Source organism: Bactrocera tryoni, chromosome 3, assembly GCF_016617805.1.
Source record: "Bactrocera tryoni isolate S06 chromosome 3, CSIRO_BtryS06_freeze2, whole genome shotgun sequence".
Lineage (NCBI taxonomy): Eukaryota > Metazoa > Arthropoda > Insecta > Diptera > Tephritidae > Bactrocera > Bactrocera tryoni.
In genome coordinates this window covers 66662563-66683496 of record NC_052501.1, presented here as the reverse complement: position 1 = coordinate 66683496, position 20934 = coordinate 66662563, and the positions used below count along the sequence as shown (strand labels likewise).

General features: G+C 41.7%; 2 protein-coding genes across 2 annotated transcripts; both read right to left on the bottom strand.

The window, feature by feature from the left end:
- Positions 1-12595: 12595 nt before the first annotated feature.
- LOC120770554 lies at positions 12596-19431 on the bottom strand. The gene is made up of 5 exons (XM_040098127.1): positions 19371-19431; positions 18934-19303; positions 17952-18863; positions 16882-17888; positions 12596-16822 (listed from the first exon to the last, which is right to left on the bottom strand). The coding sequence occupies exons 2-5, from the start codon at positions 19298-19300 to the stop codon at positions 12782-12784; spliced, it is 6327 nt and encodes a 2108-aa protein (XP_039954061.1). The 5' UTR covers positions 19301-19303; positions 19371-19431; the 3' UTR covers positions 12596-12781.
- Positions 19432-20060: 629 nt separating this feature from the next.
- Positions 20061-20889, bottom strand: LOC120771314. Its single transcript, XM_040099253.1, has 2 exons — positions 20713-20889; positions 20061-20658 (listed from the first exon to the last, which is right to left on the bottom strand). Exons 1-2 carry the CDS (start codon positions 20837-20839, stop codon positions 20192-20194), a joined length of 594 nt encoding a protein of 197 aa, XP_039955187.1. The 5' UTR covers positions 20840-20889; the 3' UTR covers positions 20061-20191.
- Between the last annotated feature and the right edge of the window lie 45 nt (positions 20890-20934).

The following is a 20934-nucleotide window of genomic DNA, read 5'->3' as shown; positions in this document are numbered from 1 at the left end:
ACGCCTGAACAACGTTTACAAATCGTTCAACTTTATTACGAAAATTGACACTCGCTAAAGTACTTATGTGTTTTGTGCGCTGAGCATACTATTCGCAACACCACATCTTGAGACTCAGCATTCATTATTGGATAACATCCAACAGAAGAAACCACGCCAAGGACGCAGTGAAGAAACTATAGCAGCCGTAGCTGAGAATGTACACGAAGATCAAGGAGAGTCGATTCGCAATCTTAAATTGAAAGCGTACAAAATACAGTGCTATAAGTGAACCCGCCCGATCTTCCCAGACAACATCGCTTTGTTCGAACTTTTTTGAGCCAACTTTTATTCAGGAATGAAGCTCGTGATCACGGCGACATTTGGTTTCAGCAAAACGGCGCCACTTCCTTCACATCGCATCAATCAATCGATTTATTGAGAGAAAACTTCGCTGAGCAGATAATTTCACGTTTAGCACCAACATCGTGTGATATCACACCGTTAAACTTCCTGTGGAGATATGTAAATTCTAAAGTCTATGCGGACAATCCTGCTTTGATGTAGGTCTTGGAGCAACACATCAATTGTGTCATTCGCCAGTTACCAGTCGAAATGCTCGAACAGGTCATCAACAGTAGAAAGGTTCTATACTTCCTCTAGTCAACATTTACTTAAATAACGGTTTTCAAAACTTTGATTTTATATCTTATATATAGCTCAATATGTGAAATATCTTAATGAAACTCAGGGGCTTCTTTTACTGGTAGTAATACCAAAATTATGTAAACTAAGGTAAATACTTCACCTAGCCCAAGTAGACTCAATATAAAGATTTCCATCTTCTTAGCTGACTTTAAACACTTTATGTTGAGTTTTTCAATAAGGACGCTACAAAAGTAGACCGATAAGGACAGCAAACGATATCATATTTTGTCCCGCTCTTTTGACATTTCTCTTCAGTAAGGTTTGCCATTTCATCATCGGAAAGACATACGATCCAACAATGAGTCGAAATTAATATAATTTACTACCGAAATTCGGAGTCAGTGGCCTCAACTTTAAGAGCACTACTGTTAGGTCAACAATTGAGCGAATAGAGGAAATATCTGAATCCACAGGCACAGTACAAAATGTTCCCATGCCAGTAAAACAAAGAAGTGCCCGTAGTGTCGAGAATATTGCTGCCGCTAGCGCATCAATTGAGGAAGACCCAAAGCGGTCTTTCAGACGTTGTTCTCGAGCGTTGGGCATCTCTGTCAATCGCCTTCTGCGATGAGGCTCATTTGTGGCTGAATGACTTCGTCAATAAGCAAAATATGCGTTATTACTCAGACAGCAATCCACACTAACCCATGAGTCACTATTGCATCCTGAAAAAATTACGTTTTGGTGCAGTTTATGGGCCGGCGACGCCATTGGGCCGTACTTCTTCTGTGACGATCAAGACCGGCATGTTACTATGAATGGGCATCGCTACAGCTCAATGATAACCGAATATTTTTGGCGCGAATTGGATGATATAGACTTGGACAATATGTGGTGCCAACAGGACGGCACCATAAGTCACTAAGCGAATGTCACAATCAATTTATTGAAGGTGAACGTGTTATCTCACGAAATGGCACAGTCAATTGGCTGCCTCGGTCGGGCGATTTGACGTCGTTAGACTATTTCCTGTGTGGCTACGACAAGTCTATGGTCTATGCCAACAAACCAGCGACGATTGAAGAACTTAGTACGAATATCGAACGTGAAATTGCCGATTGATGCTTAAAAACTGTCGAAAGTTGAGCTCAGCGTCTGGACTTCTGCAAGTGTGAAGTGGTGACCATGCAAAAGAAATCGAGTTCCATACATAATGGCATCGAATGTACTTTCACAGGAATAACGGATTTCATTGATATCAGGTTTGATCATTGTTAGAGTATAGACTATTCGGTTACACCTGAACTTAGCTCTACCTTACTTGTGGGAATTTATTTATTTGCAAAGAGTACTCGTAATTGTTTTTGGTAAATCGGCTTCCTAGATAAATTAGTAGTTGCACAACACAAAGAGACTAGTGTAGTTTTACATATATTAAAGGCGATATGTAGATTACACATGAAAATAAATGAAATCGGAGTTCGAAAGATACAAAAATAATTCAAACGTTAGTTGTTACAGAGTTTCAGAGATCATTTAATTACTTGTTTGTAAATTGTGCCAGAAAAGTGCCCGGAAATTGTAAATAAGACGCAAACTGTTTAACTATTCTAATACACTTATGCCAACGAGTTTTCCAGTCCTCGAAACACTTTTCTTAGGCACTTTTTAGGATAGCTTTCAGCTCCTTCAACGCATTTCGTTTTATCTCTTCAATCGACTGAAAAAACTCAGCTTTATCGGGTCGAATCGAGCAAGAACGCGTTTCATTATAAAAATATCCACCAACATTATTTGATGTCGGGCTCTTTTGCTAACTCTCTAACACTTGCCTGACGATTTTCAAGCCCCATATTCTTCACTTTTTTTTAATATTTTCAAACGAACAGTCCACCAACTCAGCAAAAAACATTTCTTGGAAATATCCTTTACCCAGGGAATTTAGTTACAGTTTCCGTGTGATTTTTTGTCTTAATGTATTCCACACTAAAAATATTGACGAAGATTTAAATTTATAAATTTAGAACTCCCTGCGAGATTCTCATATTTACTATACATATAAATATTTAACCTTCATCTCATAAACTGACTCCTCAACTAATAAAGTATTGCTAAAGTTTTAGCGGTTATCACAATATCAAAACACTTTGCGTAAATTAAATATTTATTTATTCAGAAACAGAGAGATTTCAAAGTCGGAGAAGTACAGCATTCAGGAATTCATACACTTTCAAATAGAGAACTGCGCCCATAAATGTAAGCTTGCCTTACCTATGACATGTGCTTATTTGGCTGATTGAGCCATTTTCTGCCGTGGTGCAACATACATAACTCACAAAGAAGAAGTATCTTCGGAGAAAACATATATTTATGTAAGTATATTTCACTTTAATTTACCGCTTTATATACATATACGCATGTGCGGTCTGTTGTCCTTTCGCTGCTCCTTGAAAACGCGCCGTTGTCTATCTGCCTCCTTCAATAATATTATTTACCTAACTACTTGTCTCCCTGATGTCTGACTGCCTGCCTGCCATGCCTTTCTACGTGTCTTCGGTCGCTTCTTGTGCACTGATTTGACTAATTGCTGGGTAAATCTTGGTGAAACTTTTGAAATTAATTAAAATTTGCATGGCGCGTAGTAACGAGACAGCTGGCAATAGATTTGTTTGCACAACTGACAGACGGACTGCCGGCTGAGTTGATGTGTACAAATGTCACTCGAGGGCATTTACGCGCATATGAGATTCTTGATGAAATTTCGGCACTGAAGATGTACCTATATATACATATGTGTGTTTGTACATACACACCGTCTGAGGATTATTTTAGTATTATTAATAACAGTATAGCCACTAATGATATGATAATTGCTGTGTGATGACTAAGAAAAATGTGCAAAGTTGTTAACTAAGTGTAAGGACCCTAGTTTCGGTTTAGCAACAAAATATCAAAATGAAGGGTGTCGCACTTCCTTTACGCTGCTTGACGCCAATTGGAGATTCCAAGGTAAGCCATGTCTTTCTCCACCTGTTCCTTCCAGCGAAGTGAAGGTCTTCCTCTTCCTCTACTTCCTCTGCACGGAAATAATGAGAGACTTATAGAGTTTGGTTTTTATTCATTGAGAGAGGACTTCACTTCTCAAGTGCCTACTCAGTCCGAAGTAGCACCTTTTGGTAAAAGTTATTCTGCGTTGGATTTGGAGGCTGACCTTGTTATTGGTGTTAATGCTGGTTCCAAGATAGACGAAATTATCTACGACTTCGAACTTATGACACTTGGCTCCCACGTCACTGTTGACAACGTGGGAGCCAAGTGCGTGTTCGACGACTGTTTATTTTATGACAGGATATATTTCGTTTTGCCCTCGCTTACTACCAGACCTATTTGCTTTTCTTCCTTATCCAGTTTGGAGAAAGCAGAACTAACGGCGTAAATGTAGAGGCCAATGATATCAATAAGTACGCCAGCAGCTTTATACTCTTATAGAAGATTGTACCTGCTTGATCAAGTTCTGCAGCTCGAGTTATTTTCTCCAAAAGTAGGTTGAAGTAGTCCCACGAAAGGGAGTCGCGTTGTCCGAAATCTCGTTTGGTATCGAACGGCTCGGAGAGGTTCTTCCCGATCCTGACGGAGTTTTTAGTATTGCTCAACATCAGTTTACCCAACCGTATTAGATTTGTGGGAATACCAAATGCAGACATCGCGGCGTAAAGGCAGCTCCTCATCTTGCTTTCAAAAGCAGCCTTTAAATCGATGAAGAGGGGGTGTGTGTCGATTCTCTTTTCACGGGTCTTTCCCAAGACTTTGCGCTTGATGAATATCTTTTCAGTTGTTGATTTTCCAGGCCTAACGCCACACTGATAAGATTCAATTAGTTTATTAACGGAGAGCTTTAATCTTTCACACAATAAGCTCTATAGAACCTTATATGCGATGTTGAGGAGGCTTATCCCACGGTAGTTTTGGGGTTTCCCTTTTTGTGTAATGTGCAGAGCACACTTAAATTCCAATCATCGGGTATGTTTTCGTCTGACCATATCTTCACCGCCGTATTTGAATAGTTTGGACGGCAACCCATCGGCCACCGCCGCTTTTTTGTTCTTCAGACGGGTAATTGCTATTCGAACTTCTTCATGGTCGGGCAATGTCTACTCCATCGTCATCGATTGGGAAATCGGGTAAACCGCATATATTTAAATGTTCAAGGAGTCAATCGTTTCATTCTTATCTGCGTAGACAAGCGACATCACATAACCCCACTTAAAAAGAGGTCGCATCATGGGCTCGCGACACGAAATAATGCGCTTTCCAAAAGTTTTCTTCAATAAATTGGTTTTATCGTTGGCTGTAAGGCATATAGCGCCATCTTGTTGGACGTACACATCAATATCCTCCAAATCAATAATGAAAAAACCATTAATGATGGCGCCACAGCGTTCTCCATTGACTGTGAATTATGGAATGCTTAGTTTTTAAAGAAATATGAGCCAGTGTTTTGGGGTTTCCCTTTTACCATACTTGTATATCACAAACAGTCCCTTTTTGAGTAAATGAAGGCGTCGCAACAATGACTTGTATATTGTCATCACTCTAAATGCGACATTTTTGTTTAGTAAAGTAACCTTCCAATCGAAAGTGAGCTTCTTCGCTGAACAAAATTTGCTTGAGGAAATCTGAATCGGTGGCCAAACCATTTTTGGCCCATTCGCCGAATGTGCTCGCCGTTCGTCTTCAATTTTTATACGAGTTGGGTTTTTAAGCCCGCAAACCAAGATCCTTCCGTAAAATCTTTCATAAAATGTATGGGCACAGATCCATGGCGGATTAACTCATTCTAATTTTCTTCGATATTCTGCTCCACAGCAGTAATAGCGTATTTTGCTTAAAAATTTGTACGATTGACAAACGTTATTTCGGAGTAAATCTGTTCCTTAACAATCAAATCTCAGCTGTCAAAAAGAACACCTCCACACACAAAACTATACCTCTAAAAACCTCCTTTGTGAGCTGGTTATACATCATACTAAAACTTTTAAAAGCAGATAATAAAGAGATCTTTAAGATTCCCTAACCTTCTATAAATCTAAGCACAAACACAAAGTAATAAATTCGCAATTGAAATATATCTCCATGAATTGAAATGTCACAGCAAATCAGAGAATATGGAAGTGAAATTAAGAGAGAAAATGAAAAAAAGACATCCCAAACGTGGGCGCAACAAACTGGAAAGCATTTCCGTCAAGCGCCCGCAGCAATGAAAGCATCATAAGAATGTTTGCAAACATTTTGCGACAAAATACAAGTCGTGAAGGCAGCGACATTTGTAGTTTTTGTATTATATTCTACATATATGAATACAGGGTTAAACAAATAAACATATTTGAATTTCAGCCTTTGTACTCTTATCCAAGTTGATATTTGTTTAGTAAACAAAAAAGTGTTGTAATAAGCGCAAGGACATATATTGTGATTTACACTGAATATGAGCTTTCTCTTACATAAAAATCATATTTTATCTATATAACAACAACAGACACATTTCGGAAGGGATTGTTTGTGGTATATTGTTTTTGTCATTGGCTGTTCAGGTCGACACAGCTACAAAGGCCAATTTTAGATGCGCAGAAGCAACTCTTACCAATAGATGGTACTTTGAACTGAGTAGGAACAAAGACCAAACTCTTCAAGTCCTCATTCCCGTTCTACTATATGGTGCGGAGGCATGGATAATGGCATCGTCTGATAAGTCGGCTCTAGCAGTATTCGAGAGAAAAGTTTTGCGAAGTGTTTATGGTCCTTTGAGCATTGGCAACGGCGAATGACGATGAGCTGTACGAGAATAGGGCGATATAGACATAATTCAGCGAATCAAGATACATCGGCTGCGCTGGCTAGGACGTACAAGATCCATACTTAAAACATCCAACTTAAAACTGCTGTATAAGGCTGTAGAAGCAAAGTAATCCAGGACAAGGTTGGGATTGGTGTGCAATACAAACAGACATGGACGCGTGCGTTGCCAGGCTCAATACGGTTTTGTTAAATACTGGTAACAAGAACACAACGAAAAAAATAGCAGCGATTTAAAGCGAGGCATCTGTGAAGCGGAGTAAGTTCCTTAAAGGCTTTTGGCGCAGAGTTAACCAATTACTTGATCTCTTTAGAAATGCCTATTTATGTACCGCTTAGGGTTGTGGTTCGTAACCCGACAAGGATCTTCTTCTAGCGAAAAGGACATTAACTGTTTTTGACAGATTAATATCAAGTCTCACCTTATTGCACCCTCACTTTGGCAAACTCAAACCCTATGAACGATGCCACAGGGAGTGCTCCCAAAAACTCCTCTTCTCCTAGTGGCCTTAGCTATTCTAATACAATAAAGGACTATTATCCATCTTTGTATTGGCGCTGCCACGTTCCTCCTCTCTAGTGCTTTTGATCAATTTGCATGAGACGCATTATCAAAAATACCTTCGGCGTCGAAGAAAGCACAAATGGTTACTACTCCGCCTTTCAGCGAACTTTGTACCTCTATTATTTGCTTATACACAGCAGTACTTTCTGGCCTAATAATGTAAATAGGCATATCTATCAACGAAAATGTTTTTTTTATTTTTTTTTTATTTTCTTTTTATTTATTTTTTTTTCTTTTTATGTCGATTGCTGTTTTGTTTCGGGCTCATACGCATAGATCCATGATTCGTCACCTGTGACGATCTTATAAACGTCTTTTGAAGCACCGCAATCGTATTTTTTCAGCATTTCTTTACACCAATCCACACGAGCCTTTTTTTGAGCGATTGTCAAGTTGTGCGGAATCCAACGAGAACAAACCTTTTTTACGGCCAGGTGTTCATGCAATATCGAATGTATGCTGGTGGAAGAAATGCATAGGCATGCCTCTATCTGAAGGTATGTTACATGACAGTCTTGCATTATCAGTTCACGTACGGCATCGATGTTTTCTGGCACAACGGCTGTTTTTGAACGACCTTCACGGAATTCGTCTTTGAGCGAGCGTCGGCCATGATTGAATTCGTTGTACCAGTTTTTCACAGTGCTATAGGATGGTGCTTTATAGCCATACAAAGATTTTAGTTCATCGATGCACTCTTGTCGTGATAATCCACGTCGAAAGTTGTGAAAAATGATCGCACGAATATGTTCACGAGTTAATTCCATTTTTTGACCGAGATGAATTTTTTAATTCCCTGTAAATAAATCAATTCACGATTAAATGACAAAACGTTCTGAGTGATGTTATGCTAAAAAATGTCAAACTTTCCAATAGAAATGTCAGATTGCACCTGATCCATATCCATTGAGTAGTCCTTAATTCTTATCTTGAGTATGGAAATTACCCCTGCAATTCTTCACAACTCAGTAATATACGCTAGCACAAGGCAATCTCGAATCAGTCTAAATATATTGGATTAACAAGTTTTCTAACTTCTGCTCTCGTCATAAAAGTTCCGTCTGGAAGCTTAGCCATAACCGTGTCAGTCTTACCTCTGAAGAGCTTTATACAGCCTTAATGTTTCTGGAGTTGAAATGACGCACAAAATTTAAAGTAAATATTTATGATCTTGAGTATAAAAACGTTTAATAGCTGCAATTTTAAAGACAAACTAATATTTTCATCTTGCTGAAGACTCTATGCTCTCTATATATATTATTCTCTGTGTGAAAGCTTGAAAATCAGAGTTCCGGATTTTCCGAAGAAGGTGAATTTGAGTAAAAATCTTGAACAATCTCCAAGCGTTGTACCAAACGTGAAACGTGCCATGATACACACTGACATAATTTCACATAAATCCGTAAAGAAATAAGGCTGCCACGAGCTGTCAAATTGACGACATTCCTATTGCTAAACGCATACATTATTGCCTCGATAAATATATGCGTACATAAAAACGTGCAGTGAGTGTTGCAGCTCAAATTTTCTCTACCTTAAAGTTAAATTACTTAAACATATACAAGTATTTCCATATCTATCAGTTTACCGAAACAAGCTTCCCACCCTATTAAGAATATATTAAGCATAAATATATCTATATGCTCTTACATAAGATTCAAACCGCTAATTATGCATAGATGAGCCGCTAATGACTGTTTAATCGCTTACAAGTTGACAGCTGCTGAATTTTACATATGTATGATTTAAGCGTTATTCAAATCGCGTTGCGTGTACATATGTACATATGTATGTATATAAGGAAGAAAGAGCAATAGTTTATTCACAAAATCAATGTCACAGTGACGAGTGCGGATGGTTTTAAGTTGGATTAAGCGCTCTAAGCGCATACAGGCTCAAGGGTGCCTGCAGAGTAACGCGGTATTCGCTGTTGCCAACTCTTCAGATGTTGTCATCGTCCATGCCTCTGCACCATATAGTAGGACGGGGTTGATGAGTGATTTGTAGAATTTGGTTTTTCTTGTCAAGCGAGGACTTTACTTCTCAATTGCCGAAGCAACTTTTTCGAAGTATTGTTCTCTTCAGCAATAGATTGAAGAAGTCACATGATAGGGAGTCTGCTTGTCTGAAACTTCGCTTTGTATCGAAAGGCTCGAAGAGGTCCTTCCCGATCCTGACGGAGTTTTTAGAGTTGCGCAACGTCAGCTTATACAGACAGTTCAGACATAGTAGCATTCGTGCTGTCGTAGGCAGCTTTAAAATCGACGAAGGGATGGTGTGTGTCGATATTCCTTTCACGGGTCTTTCTCAAGATTTAGCGCATTGTGAATATCTGGTCAGTTGCTGATTTTTCAGCATTTAAGCCCCGATAATAAGGTCCAATCAGTTTGTTGACGGTGAGTTTCAATCTTTCACACACAACGCTCGGACCTTATATGCGATATTAAGGATTATATAACTTAATATAATAGATAATATGAAATTGGGTGCAAACTGTTTAAGCCCCTAGATACCGAATATGTTGACAAAACTACTGGGGTCAACATATTCGAACCGAATGTATGAGATTTATAATTGAAATTCCAAGAGAATTCTTTTTGAGTTCTGTTATTGTTTATTGAAATAATGTAATATAGAAAGAAATTGTTCATATCCGCTCACTATAGCATATAGCTACCATACAAACCGAACGATCGGAATCAAAGGCTTGTATGGAAAACTTTCGCATTTGACAAGATATATTCACGAAATTTGACATGGATTACTGCTTAAGATAATAACATAATCTCCAAAAAAATTATTCAGAACGAATTATTATAGCATATACACATGTAGTCTAACGTCTTTCCTACTAAAAACCATGGAGAAGATTGTGGACCATGAAATAAGGTCGACAGTGCTGAAGAGAGCACCCCTGCATGCGGCTCAGCACGCCTGCAGAGCGGGTAGATCCACTAACACTGCTCTGTAACAGATAACCTCTGAAATAGAGAGTTCACTGGAGCATGGAGAGGTGATGCTTTGCGCGTTCTTGGACATCGAAGGCGCCTTTGACAACGCGTCTCATAAAAGTGTAGCCAAGGCACTGGAGAAAAGGAATGTGGCAGCGCCGGTGCGCAGATGGATTGAATCTGTATTGCGTACCAGAGTTGCTGAGACCACAGTAGGTGACAAGAGGATTCGTCTTGGTACAACAAGAGGCTGCCCACAGGGAGGTGTGTTATCACCCCTGCTATGGAGTCTAGTTGTAGACGACCTGTTAGTACTGCTAACGAACAATGGGATCCGCTGCCAAGGGTATGCGGACGACATTGTAATTATAGCAAGAGGCAAATACGAAGACACTCTCTGTGACCTAATACAAAGCGGTCTAAACCTGGCGAAGATGTGGTGTAAAGAGGTTGAATTAAACATCAATCACTCCAAGACGACCGTAGTCCCGTTTACGAGACGCAGGTCCTTACCTGGTCTCAGGAATCTCACACTTGGAGGCAGAGAGATAGGAATGACCAGCAGTGTCAAATACCTAGGTTTGATGCTAGATTCTACTTTGCGGTGGAAGCAGCATGTAAACCTGACCCTGGTCAAGGCAACAAAAGCTTTAATGGTGTGCAACCGTCTGGCGGGCAAGTCCTGGGGCTGTAAGCCAAGGATCCTCAGGTGGTTGTACACCATGATAGTGTGACCAATAATCACATACGGGGCGGTGGCCTGGGCCACAATAGCGTCGCAGACTTCGGTTAAGACCAGGTTATCGAAGCTGCAGCGGCTAGCCTGTGTCTGCATGACGGGCGCAATGCGCACCTGTCCAATGGCAGCACTGGAGGTTCTGACGGAGCTTACTCCGCTTGATTTGGTTATTGGTCAGGTAGCCAAGCACACAATTCTGCAAATAACGGCAGAGGGGTGGGGCAAAGGTAGGATAATCTCGTCCCAGAGGATGGAAAAGATAAGTGGCGATGTACCATCAGCCTTCCTCCCGTGTGACTGCACTACCAAAACAGTTAAGTTCAAGAAGAAGTTTAAGGTCACCCTCGGCAGCAAAGACGAGTGGAATGATTCCAATCTCGAACTGATGCTGAGGAATAGTACGCTAAGGTGGTACACCGACGGCACGAAAATGCCGGAGGGAATCGGTGCGGGGATCGCGGGCACACGCACTAAGCTCTCCATACCCATGGGAGAGTTCCCAAGCATTTTCCAGGCAGAAGTTTTTGCCATAAGTCGGTGTATAGAAATAAACCTCCATCGCAACTATCGCAATGAGAGAATAGCCATTCTCATCGATAGTCAAGCGGCGCTAAAAGCGATCTGTTCTTACGAAATCAAATCGCTATTAGTGCAGGAGTGCAGGGAAAGGCTGAACAGCCTTGCAGAACTTAACCAGGTACACCTAATCTGGGTGCCTGGTCACAGAGGTATAGCCGGTAATGAACTGGCGGATGAGCTAGCCCGCTCCGCAACCTCCACCAAGATGGTGGGATCAGAACCCTTTATTGGGGTAAGTCCACATACCACAAAAGAGCTACTTCGCAGGGAAGAAGGAGTGGGCAGAGAGGATCATTGGCGGCAAACGCGTGGTGTGAGACATGCCAAGTTGCCAATGGGAGGATACAATCTGAGCAGGTTCAAGGTTATAATAAACCTCCCCAGGAACAAACTCAGGCTACTGGTGGCATGGTATACCGGCCACTGCAAGTTGAATAGGCACCTGTACAACATGGGCCTATCCTCTTGCATTAACGGTTCTGCCACTTGGTGCCTGAAACCCCGGAGCACCTGCTGATTGACTGCACAGCAGTCTGTAGACGCAGGACTAAGGCCCTCGGATCAATGTTTCCGGATAGGGATCGCATAGCCTCACTAGCGCCCAGAAGTCTATTGAACTTCATCAATGCGCTGGGGCTAGGTGAGTCTATGTAAGGTAGGAGAGGGCACAATAGACCAAAGCTCGCGGTGCATTCCTCATATTAATCAATCAATCAACATATGTAGTTTCCATACAAACTGAACACATAGTTACTAAAAGAAATGCACCTGTGAAGGGTATATTAGCTTCGGTAATTAACGTTTTTTCTTGTTTTTTTTTTTTTAAATTCAAACAAAAAAATTCAAAAAAAAAAAAATTTTAAAAATATTAAAAAAATATTTTAAAAATAATAAAAAAAATTAAAAAAAAAATTTAAAAAAAATTAAAAAAAAAAAATTTAAAAAAATATTTAAAAAAATATTAAAAAAATAATTAAAAAAAAATATTTAAAATATTAAAAATATTTAAAAAATATTTAAAAAAATTAATTAAAAAAATTAAAAAAAAAAAATTAAAGTCAAAAAAATATTTAAATAAAAACATTAAATAAATAATTATTTTTTTTTTTAATTCAGAAAAAGTTAAAAAAATTAAAAAAGGCAAAAATTAAAAATATTTGAAAAAAATGAAAGTAAAAACAAACAAAACTAAAAACAAAAATTAATAAATAAAAAAATTGAAATTAAAAACATTAAAAATAAATAAAATAAAATCAGTTCAGACTTCTGAGTCGAAGATTCCGATCACGAGTTTAATGGTGTATAACATTTTTTTTATTCGTACTAATAAGCTCAGACATCTACATACATATTTTTTTCTTCTACAATAATCACCACTACAGGAAATACAATATTTAAAAAATTGAAAACTTAACGCTAAACATTCTTTAAGACTAATCAATAGATGGATATGAACAGGGTGTTCGCCTAGTCCCCTACTGTTGCATTTAGCTCAACATCCGCTGACGCAGCAGTCAGTGCATTCTGTGCATGCCTGCACTGCCACCAATCGATCGTGTAGGCGCGCAGACTCGACAAAGTCATAAGTGCAGTGGACGCATCCGTCGCGTCGCCTAACGCCGCATACAATTGCCGGCAGTAAGCTTCATGTGTGGCCGCGCCAGCGCCACCAAACGCCTTGATGCCTTCGATGTCCTGTACAAGCGACGGATAATGTTTGCCAGCACATTCGATCAAGTTGGCCAACTGCGTCTCCGACACGGCACGATGCTGGCCGCACGAAGTCTTCTGCAGAATATTCATTAGACGCGCAAAGTTATGCGGCGAAATGCGTGCCGAGAGATGAGGCAGCAAACCCAGCACAAGCAAATGCAGTTCGAGCGTAATATGAGCGAAATTGTGGAATTCGTGCGCAAAAGCTTTTACGGAATACCAGAGGTTGCTAATTGTGCTAATGAGGCCCTCAATAATGTCGAAGTGGTAGAACTCAATGGTACTGATGACCGAGCTGAGCCAGGGTAGGAGGCCGACATGCTCGATCATAACCTTCGAAGATGCGGGTATTTTGGCGCAAGTCGAGAAAACGGAGAGTATGAGCAAATTCATATCCAGCGTAGACATGGCACTGCCATAGAAACCTTGCAGCACTTTGAAGGTGTTCGTGGTGACGAGCAAAAAAAGATCTGAGCCTGATTTCAAGCCATTGCGTATGACTTCGACAATGAATTGGCGGAAGGCTTGATGCTCGATTTCCGGCGAGTAGAAAAGCACGTTGAACTCGGGCACACATTGAAAATTGAAAGTGCTCTTCAAGCGCAAGTACATGGTGAGTTGTTTGTAGAGTAAATGTGTTGGATCCGTGGTCAGATTGAAGGTCTTCGCCACGAACAGCCCGGGAATGTATGGTACGCGTGGTGTACCGCTATTCTTCTTGTGCTTCACCCACGACTCGCGCAACTCATTAAGACCCGCCTGTATGTTATCGTATGCCTGCACCCACAACGGACGCTCGAAAAACTTGTTCGCTTCGAAGTGCGCGCGATAACGCAACTGCACGCAGCCAGCTGCCAAGCGCATATCGCGATCCTGCGATGAGAGTGCAGCAAACACCAACGACAGTAAGCCATTTTGTACTGGACGCGCTGGATGCGAATACGCTTCAGGCGCAAAACACATATTCATAAGCGGCACAAAGAAGGCGGGATCATAGCATTGCTGGGAAACACGCGCGCGCACCGGACACAAGCGCAACTCGGCTTCATCGAATTGCGCCTCACCGCGTTCAATGCGACGCTCTAGCTCATTGCCGCCGAACACTAGCGCTTTCCTTGATGGATCGCGGAACTCAATTACGGGCAGCTGCTGTGCACCATTCAACTTACGCCAAATGGGAAAATTATCAATTGTGTATTCGCAAAGCTGACGGTCTATGAGCGACATCACCTGCGCTATGGAAGTCTCTTGCTGTGTTAGCTTGGCGCGCTCTTCGTCGGCCGCGCGCAACGCATAGAAAGCTATAGCGCTTTCGCCCCAAATGAAGGGACGATATTGTTGTAGGCCGCAATCGTGCACCTCATAGAGTTGCAACAATGCCAGCGCGTAGCGATCAGCATCGCTGAGTTTCGCCTGATAGGCGCCCAATATAATGGGTATTTGAGCATCGCTAAGCGCGGCCGGGTTCTTCAGCGCCAGCGTATAGAGTAGATGCAGCACTTGCGTTTTCACTTGTGTTTCACGCGGCGACAAAACGATATCGAAAAACTTGGAATGTGTGCAAATCATATCGAAGAGTTGCGCCGGCTCCGCCATTGGTGGCGCAGCGTCCACCTCCGCTGTGTAATCGGTGTACAGCTGCTGGCAGAGATAGGCAAGCAATTGCAACAATAAGCCATGCGTGGCGTCTGACTGCAGGGTTGCGGCCTCATCGCCCACTACGGATTGCATGCCAAGCTTGAGGCAGAGTTTACAGAAGTTCAGCCATTGCTGATTGTGCAACAGCTTCGTGAAATCGGGCGTGAAGTCTGTAGCAGTGTCATTGTCTGCCTGTGCCACTTGCTCGTGCGCTTCATCCACATCTTCAGTAACAGCGTTGCCTTTCTTCTTCTTGCCAGCGCGCTGCTTTTTCGCCTCCAACGGCTTGGCAGCACACGCAACGCTGCCAAGTTGCCACCAATTTTGCAACAGGAAAGCGCACAACTCCAGCTTCTCGGCATCCACCTGTTGCTTCTTCAATTCAATACTCAGCAACTGTACTTGCAGATTAATGAAGTTCACAAATATTGTCGCGCGCTGCTGGTTGTTATTCGTCGCATCTGCGTTGACGCCGAACGCCTTGCTGTAGATCGCATGTATAACGCGCAACTGGTACACCTCTAAGCCGTCGAATTTGTAGGATTTATTACAAAAGTCCACACACTCCGAACGCGGCATACAGCGCTCAATCAAAGCGATGGAAGCGCCCGCATGCTCCTTATAGATAACGCCCGCTTTCTGTGGCTTCTCGATCGTCTTCATGAAACCGCTCTTAAACAATTGGTAGATATTTTGCAGCAGCGTTGGCTCAAGCGTCAAACCTTTGGCGAATGCAATATCGATTAGCGGATAAACGAGCTCCTTCTTATGCATGTGCGTCGGCAACAGCTGCACGAATTCGTCGTCTAACTGCGCATCGCGCTCGAGCAGCAAACAGGCGAGCTTGATCGAAGACTTGGCAATGCGTCGTTCGACAAAGAATGCGCCGAAAAATTTCGCACCCAATTGTGGTATATACTGATGCGCGATGCTTAGGAAATCGTATAGCGCTTCCTCCAGCTGTTCGTAGCCCATTTCGGCACCGAAACGCTTAACTAAATTCACATAAAGCTTAGTGAACTTCGGTACAAAATCGCATTTCACTGCCTGCTTCAACGCGGCCAAGCGCTGCAATGCGCACACCAACAACTCATAGTAGACGCTCTTCTGCATGGTCTCCGCGAGCACAAAGTCGCTGTATTTCAGTTTTGTCACCAACAAATCGAGCACTTCAATGCATTCACCAGCGCACAGCTGTAAGGCGCGCACCAGGCGCACAGCATCCTGCAGCTGTTCGCTAGCCGCCTTTGTTTGCTCCAGCGACTGTATGGAGATGGCAATAGCCTTCACCACTTTTAGGCGACAATTCACCGCATGCGTAACAAAGTAAGGGTGGCGATTGCAACGCTCCGTAAGCAAACGCAAGAAATAGAGATAACTCAGCTGCGTCTCGTTGCTGGCACTGATCAGCTCGGTGCTTTGTACGCGCGTTAAGCGTAAATTGAAGACATATTTAAACAAATTATCCACGAAATTGTAGTCCTGCTCACCATTTGAAAGCGGCGCTTGCTCTGCCGTTGTCAGCGCGCACAGCACATCAACACAATCGCCTAGAAATTCGGCTGCTGCTTCGGCTTGGCTGCGCGTCAGCCGTTGCTTCTCCACCAATTGTGCAACCACGAAGAGCGCTTGCTGCACGTAGATCATGAGTAGGCGTTCACTTTTCAGCTCAGCGCTGAGCCCGACTGTTTCGCCGCGTAGTGTCACTTCAAGCGCTTCCGGTGACGACTTCGACTTGGCGAAAATTTTAGCAAATTTGACATCACCGCGCACTAACGCGTCGTGCAGTTGCGCCAAAACGCTCAATTCTGCCGGCAATTTAGCGCTTGTTAGCGATAATTCTTTAGCGCTAGCGGCTAGCCAGCTGCGCATATAGTTGTCGAGCGTGTTGAACTGTTGCTTATACAATTCAAATACTTGCTCTGGATTTGGGTAGTAGTGGTAGAGCAGTAGGCACACAGTTTCTAGGTACTTATCTAGTGGCGTGATGATTTCAACACCCTTAAAAATGAGCGGCAAGAGCTTGCTTATCGAAACACTCTCCACATACGCTTGCACCGAGAGACCGCTTTCGATGTTCTCGAAGAGTTTCTTCAAATTTTGTTCATTCAGTATGTTTTCTGTTGTTTTCGGCATCTCAACATCCACACGCGTTACCTGTATGTAGATAATGCATTGTAATTATATAATATATACTTATCAGAACGTTTACGCACCTGCAGCGCTTCAATGAACACCTGAGTCACTACATCGACGGTGTCGGCATCAAAGAAACGTAACGCCTCCAGCCACAAATCGATCTCCCAAACGCCAGAATCGAAAAGTCCGGTATTCAAAAATATCGTGTGCAACAGCTGACCCGCTTCAAGACGCACCTCCTCGCTGCCATACATGAAAGCTTTAATGAAGGACTTCAAAACGCTGCTAAATAGCTGTTCGGTGGGGTCTAGCGCTTTTGGCAACAACAATAGAATGGTTTTGATGGCTTTTAACTCCAATTTAATGTTGCCTGTTGCGGTGCTGGCATCGCCCGCCTCATCGCCGGCATACAACGGACGCAACAGATTCAAATAATCCAAAATGGTGCTGGTTTTATTGACAAAAGAACGATGCTCCTTACAAATAATCAACAACAAATCTAGCGACACATCCAAATGATCCAACACGGTCACCTCCTCGGCTTCCTGATCTTTTATAGACATATACAGCGAGAAGAGTATCTCCTCGACCGTGGGATAATTCACCAAAATATGATTTAAAATGTCCAAACGAAAGCGACGCAGCGAATTCACATTGTCACGCGCCTCTTCACGTTTTGTTATTGCCGCCATATAAGATGAATATTGCGCAAACATGGCATACAACAACTTGTTGGCGGCCAAACGAAAGCCGAAATTCTTATGACGGATCATTTTTGCGCCCGTCAATAAAGCCAACGTTTCGATGGGCAAGCACACGTCCTTGATGAAGTAGGTGCAGTCGGTTAGTGTAATTTTATCCAATGCAGCGCGTAGCAATTGCGGTTGCAATGTGGATATTATTTTCGTGAGAAATTCACAAGCGGCAATCCAATCACGCAGTGCCGTGCGCAGCGGATTTATAATGCCAGCAAAATTGCGTACCGTGTGACGTGCGAGGTCCGGACAAGTGGAGAGTATGCGTATAACTAGCTCTGATTTGCGTTCATTACACCAGGGTTTAAGGAGTTGACCGATAACCTTGCCTGCATTGTATAAAAAAAGTTAGGTTATAAGTTCCACAAAAAGAAATAACAAAATTATCTCACCCTGTATGGCGTTATGTTTTTGCCGGTAATTTGTGACCGCGTCAAAGCAGATGCCATGCTTACGTGAAGTCATTAGCAGTAGCAGAAATTCATGTGTCACTTTCGCCACAGCATCACGCTCTTCCGCATTCACCAACGGCTCGATTTTATCCATTGGCAACTGTGTGTGCGGCCCTTGCTTACCCGCACACTTGGCGGCGTACACTTTGGGTCCGAGCCAATCGTAGAGACGCGCAAAGTGCCTGCAGCATTCTGCGTCGAAAACATGTATTTTCTTGGTCTTCGATATTTCACTGCACTCCAAGACATATTTACGCAATGTGCTGACCACGACACAAACCGTTACATGATCATCATATTGCAAGCCAGAGGCGAGTGCACGTATCAATGCGCCACGATCCAGTATATTACGTATAAGCAGTGTATTACCGTCGATTAGGTAGGCGAGCACAAAGTGTATAAAGCATTTGCGTACTGTCTCAGTTTCTTTCAATTCTTGCGGTGAATGTGAAAGCATATTTTCGATAGTCTTTACATTAGACAGTATGTCGTAAGAGGCGAGCAATTGACGTCCTAATTGTGGATCGACACACACAATGGCGGTGAGTAATTTAAGCGCGATGCGTCGATGCTGCAATTGTGCGGATTTGAGCAGTTGATCGATCACAGTACCATGTGATTTGAGGAAGTAACGTGAAGCATATACCGCCGACTCCATGTGCTCCTTCTGATTCGATACAATTTCCATTAAAACAAGCTGCAACGCTTGGCAAAGGTAGCCGATGTGTAGCACATTTGTTTTGTCCACACGCTCAAGCGCTTCGGCCAGTTCCAGCGGTTTACCACGTTTCTCTATATATTTGGCGACTAGTTTGGGGCGTGACTGTATAATATGCAGAAAGTGGCGGAGCTCTAAGCAAATAAATATGTATAAACTTATAATTAAGTCATAATGTGAAAATAATAAAAAATAATATTTTACCTGTTACAAAATTATTGCTGCGCAGCTTTGTACGAAAATTTAGCATTTTGAAATCTTTTGAAAACTTCAACGCTTTCTCTTCATAGCCAGAATCGTGTTCCTGCATTTCTTCTTCTTCTCCCTCTTGTACATCGGCGGTATGATCAGCCTTACCGTTTAGTGTTTTTTCATCCTCACCTGCTTCCTGCTCTGTAGCAGGATTCTTGCCTTTCTTCTTTTTATGCAGATTTTCATGCTCTTTGGCTTGTTTTACTTTCTTGGCGATCTTTTTCGGCACTGCAACTTCTCCATCGTCCGGCAAGTCTTCACCATCATTTTGTACGTTCTGATGTTTTCGTTTTCTTTTATTTTTTGCCTCAATAGCCATTTTCTGTAAGTTTATAATTACACATTAAATTCTAGTTTATTTATGAATTCTAACGCTATTTTAAATTTACAGTTTCTAGGTATTTTTTATTGGATAAAAAGCGTGCAGCTAACTTTGCACGTGTGCTCTTATTTGACGTCTACTCTTGAATGTCTTCTTCTTGTTCTTTGTTTTTCTTTCAATTTACGCTTTTTCTATACACAGCTGATTTTGATAGAAATTGGCGTCATTTAGAGTCTCGAAATTTATATTTTGAATTTAACCCTAGGCGGAGTCCTAAAATTTAGCACCAACCGAATTAATGAATTGATTACACGGGGAGAACGGGAAAAGCCATTTAAATTATATGCCAATAAGATGCCAAAACCCATATTTTCCGTTAAGACTTTCATTACAAACATTTTCCAGAAATCACTCTTGAAACCAAACGCTTGAAACCGAGAAACCAGTGTAATCCTAGCCTAACTTCGTTCTGGATATTGAACAATCTATCCATAAAAAATCGCTGACATACTAAACATAAGTATGTCCTACCGCTAAGTGACTTCGTCGGCAGTTAATTTTGTGCTTTCCCTTAAACGGGGTATAAGCATTAGCATATAATAAGCATAAGCAAAAACAACAATCACGCTTATGATAGTTATTTGATGAACAAATCCGCAATTAAGTAGACGTTCTATTGAATTCTAATTGACTACTAGTCTTAACACTAGGATAGTCGTTATTTCTAAGGCTATTTTATAAAATCAAATACATATACTTTTATTCTTTATGAGGTAACAATTTTTAATTTAACATATTTACGTATGACTACAACAGTATAAATCTGTACAAATATCAGTCGTCTGAATAAATTATTATTATTATGAATTATAATGAAACACATTAGAATTATCCACCGGTCAGGCCCGCCATGTAGATATTTAGGACATCTGGATTTGCATGTACAAATTTTCTCCTCTTAGGTATAGGCTGTATGTGCGGTAAGCGTGTGCCATTTACAGCATTTGGACTTGGCTCATAATCGTCATCATCATCAGCGTCGGCCGCGTCATCACCTACAACATGCACAAGTCCATGTCGGCGTCGCATCGCTTCCTGTTTTTTACGTTTCAGCTTCGCTGCTGCTGCAGCACTTGTGGATGGACCCTCGTCAATTGTTGATTGTGAGCTACTTATTTGCTTTTCACTGACTGCTGTAGTAGTCGTTGTTGTAGTGGTTGAACCTTTTTTTGCCGCACGCAGCACTCGTTGTTGTCGACCAGTAATGGTATCATCTTGATCTGTAACTGAAGAGGACAACTCCAAGGATCTTTGTTGTTGCGCTCGTTTCAGTTCTAGAGCTCGTCTAAGTTTTTCTAAATATATATGTTTTAATTCTTCTGCACATTGTTTACAAACCGGGTCTTCACCGCGAAAATCAATCCGTCGTTTACGAACAAATTCAATGAGTTTTGGATCCTTAATTGTTGTATTCGGCTGTCGTAGCAGATGGTTATCATGTGCTAACCCACATTTTACTCCCCGAATGCGCACCATTTGTATTTAACACGAAACATTTAAAATATATACACTTGGTAATTTCAAAATATGTTTTTGATGTAATTTAATAGAGATGTGTTAATCGGATATCG

Coding starts and splice junctions, on each gene's coding strand:
- LOC120770554 (XM_040098127.1), bottom strand. CDS start 19,300: ATGGCTATTGAGGCAAAAAATAAAAGAAAACGAAAACATCAGAACGTA. Junction 18,864..18,933: donor CAGCAATAATTTTGTAACAG/GTAAAATATTAT, acceptor TTATTTGCTTAG/AGCTCCGCCACTTTCTGCAT. Junction 16,823..16,881: donor TGTTCATTGAAGCGCTGCAG/GTGCGTAAACGT, acceptor ATCTACATACAG/GTAACGCGTGTGGATGTTGA.
- LOC120771314 (XM_040099253.1), bottom strand. CDS start 20,839: ATGGTGCGCATTCGGGGAGTAAAATGTGGGTTAGCACATGATAACCAT. Junction 20,659..20,712: donor ACGACGGATTGATTTTCGCG/GTGAAGACCCGG, acceptor ATATATATTTAG/AAAAACTTAGACGAGCTCTA.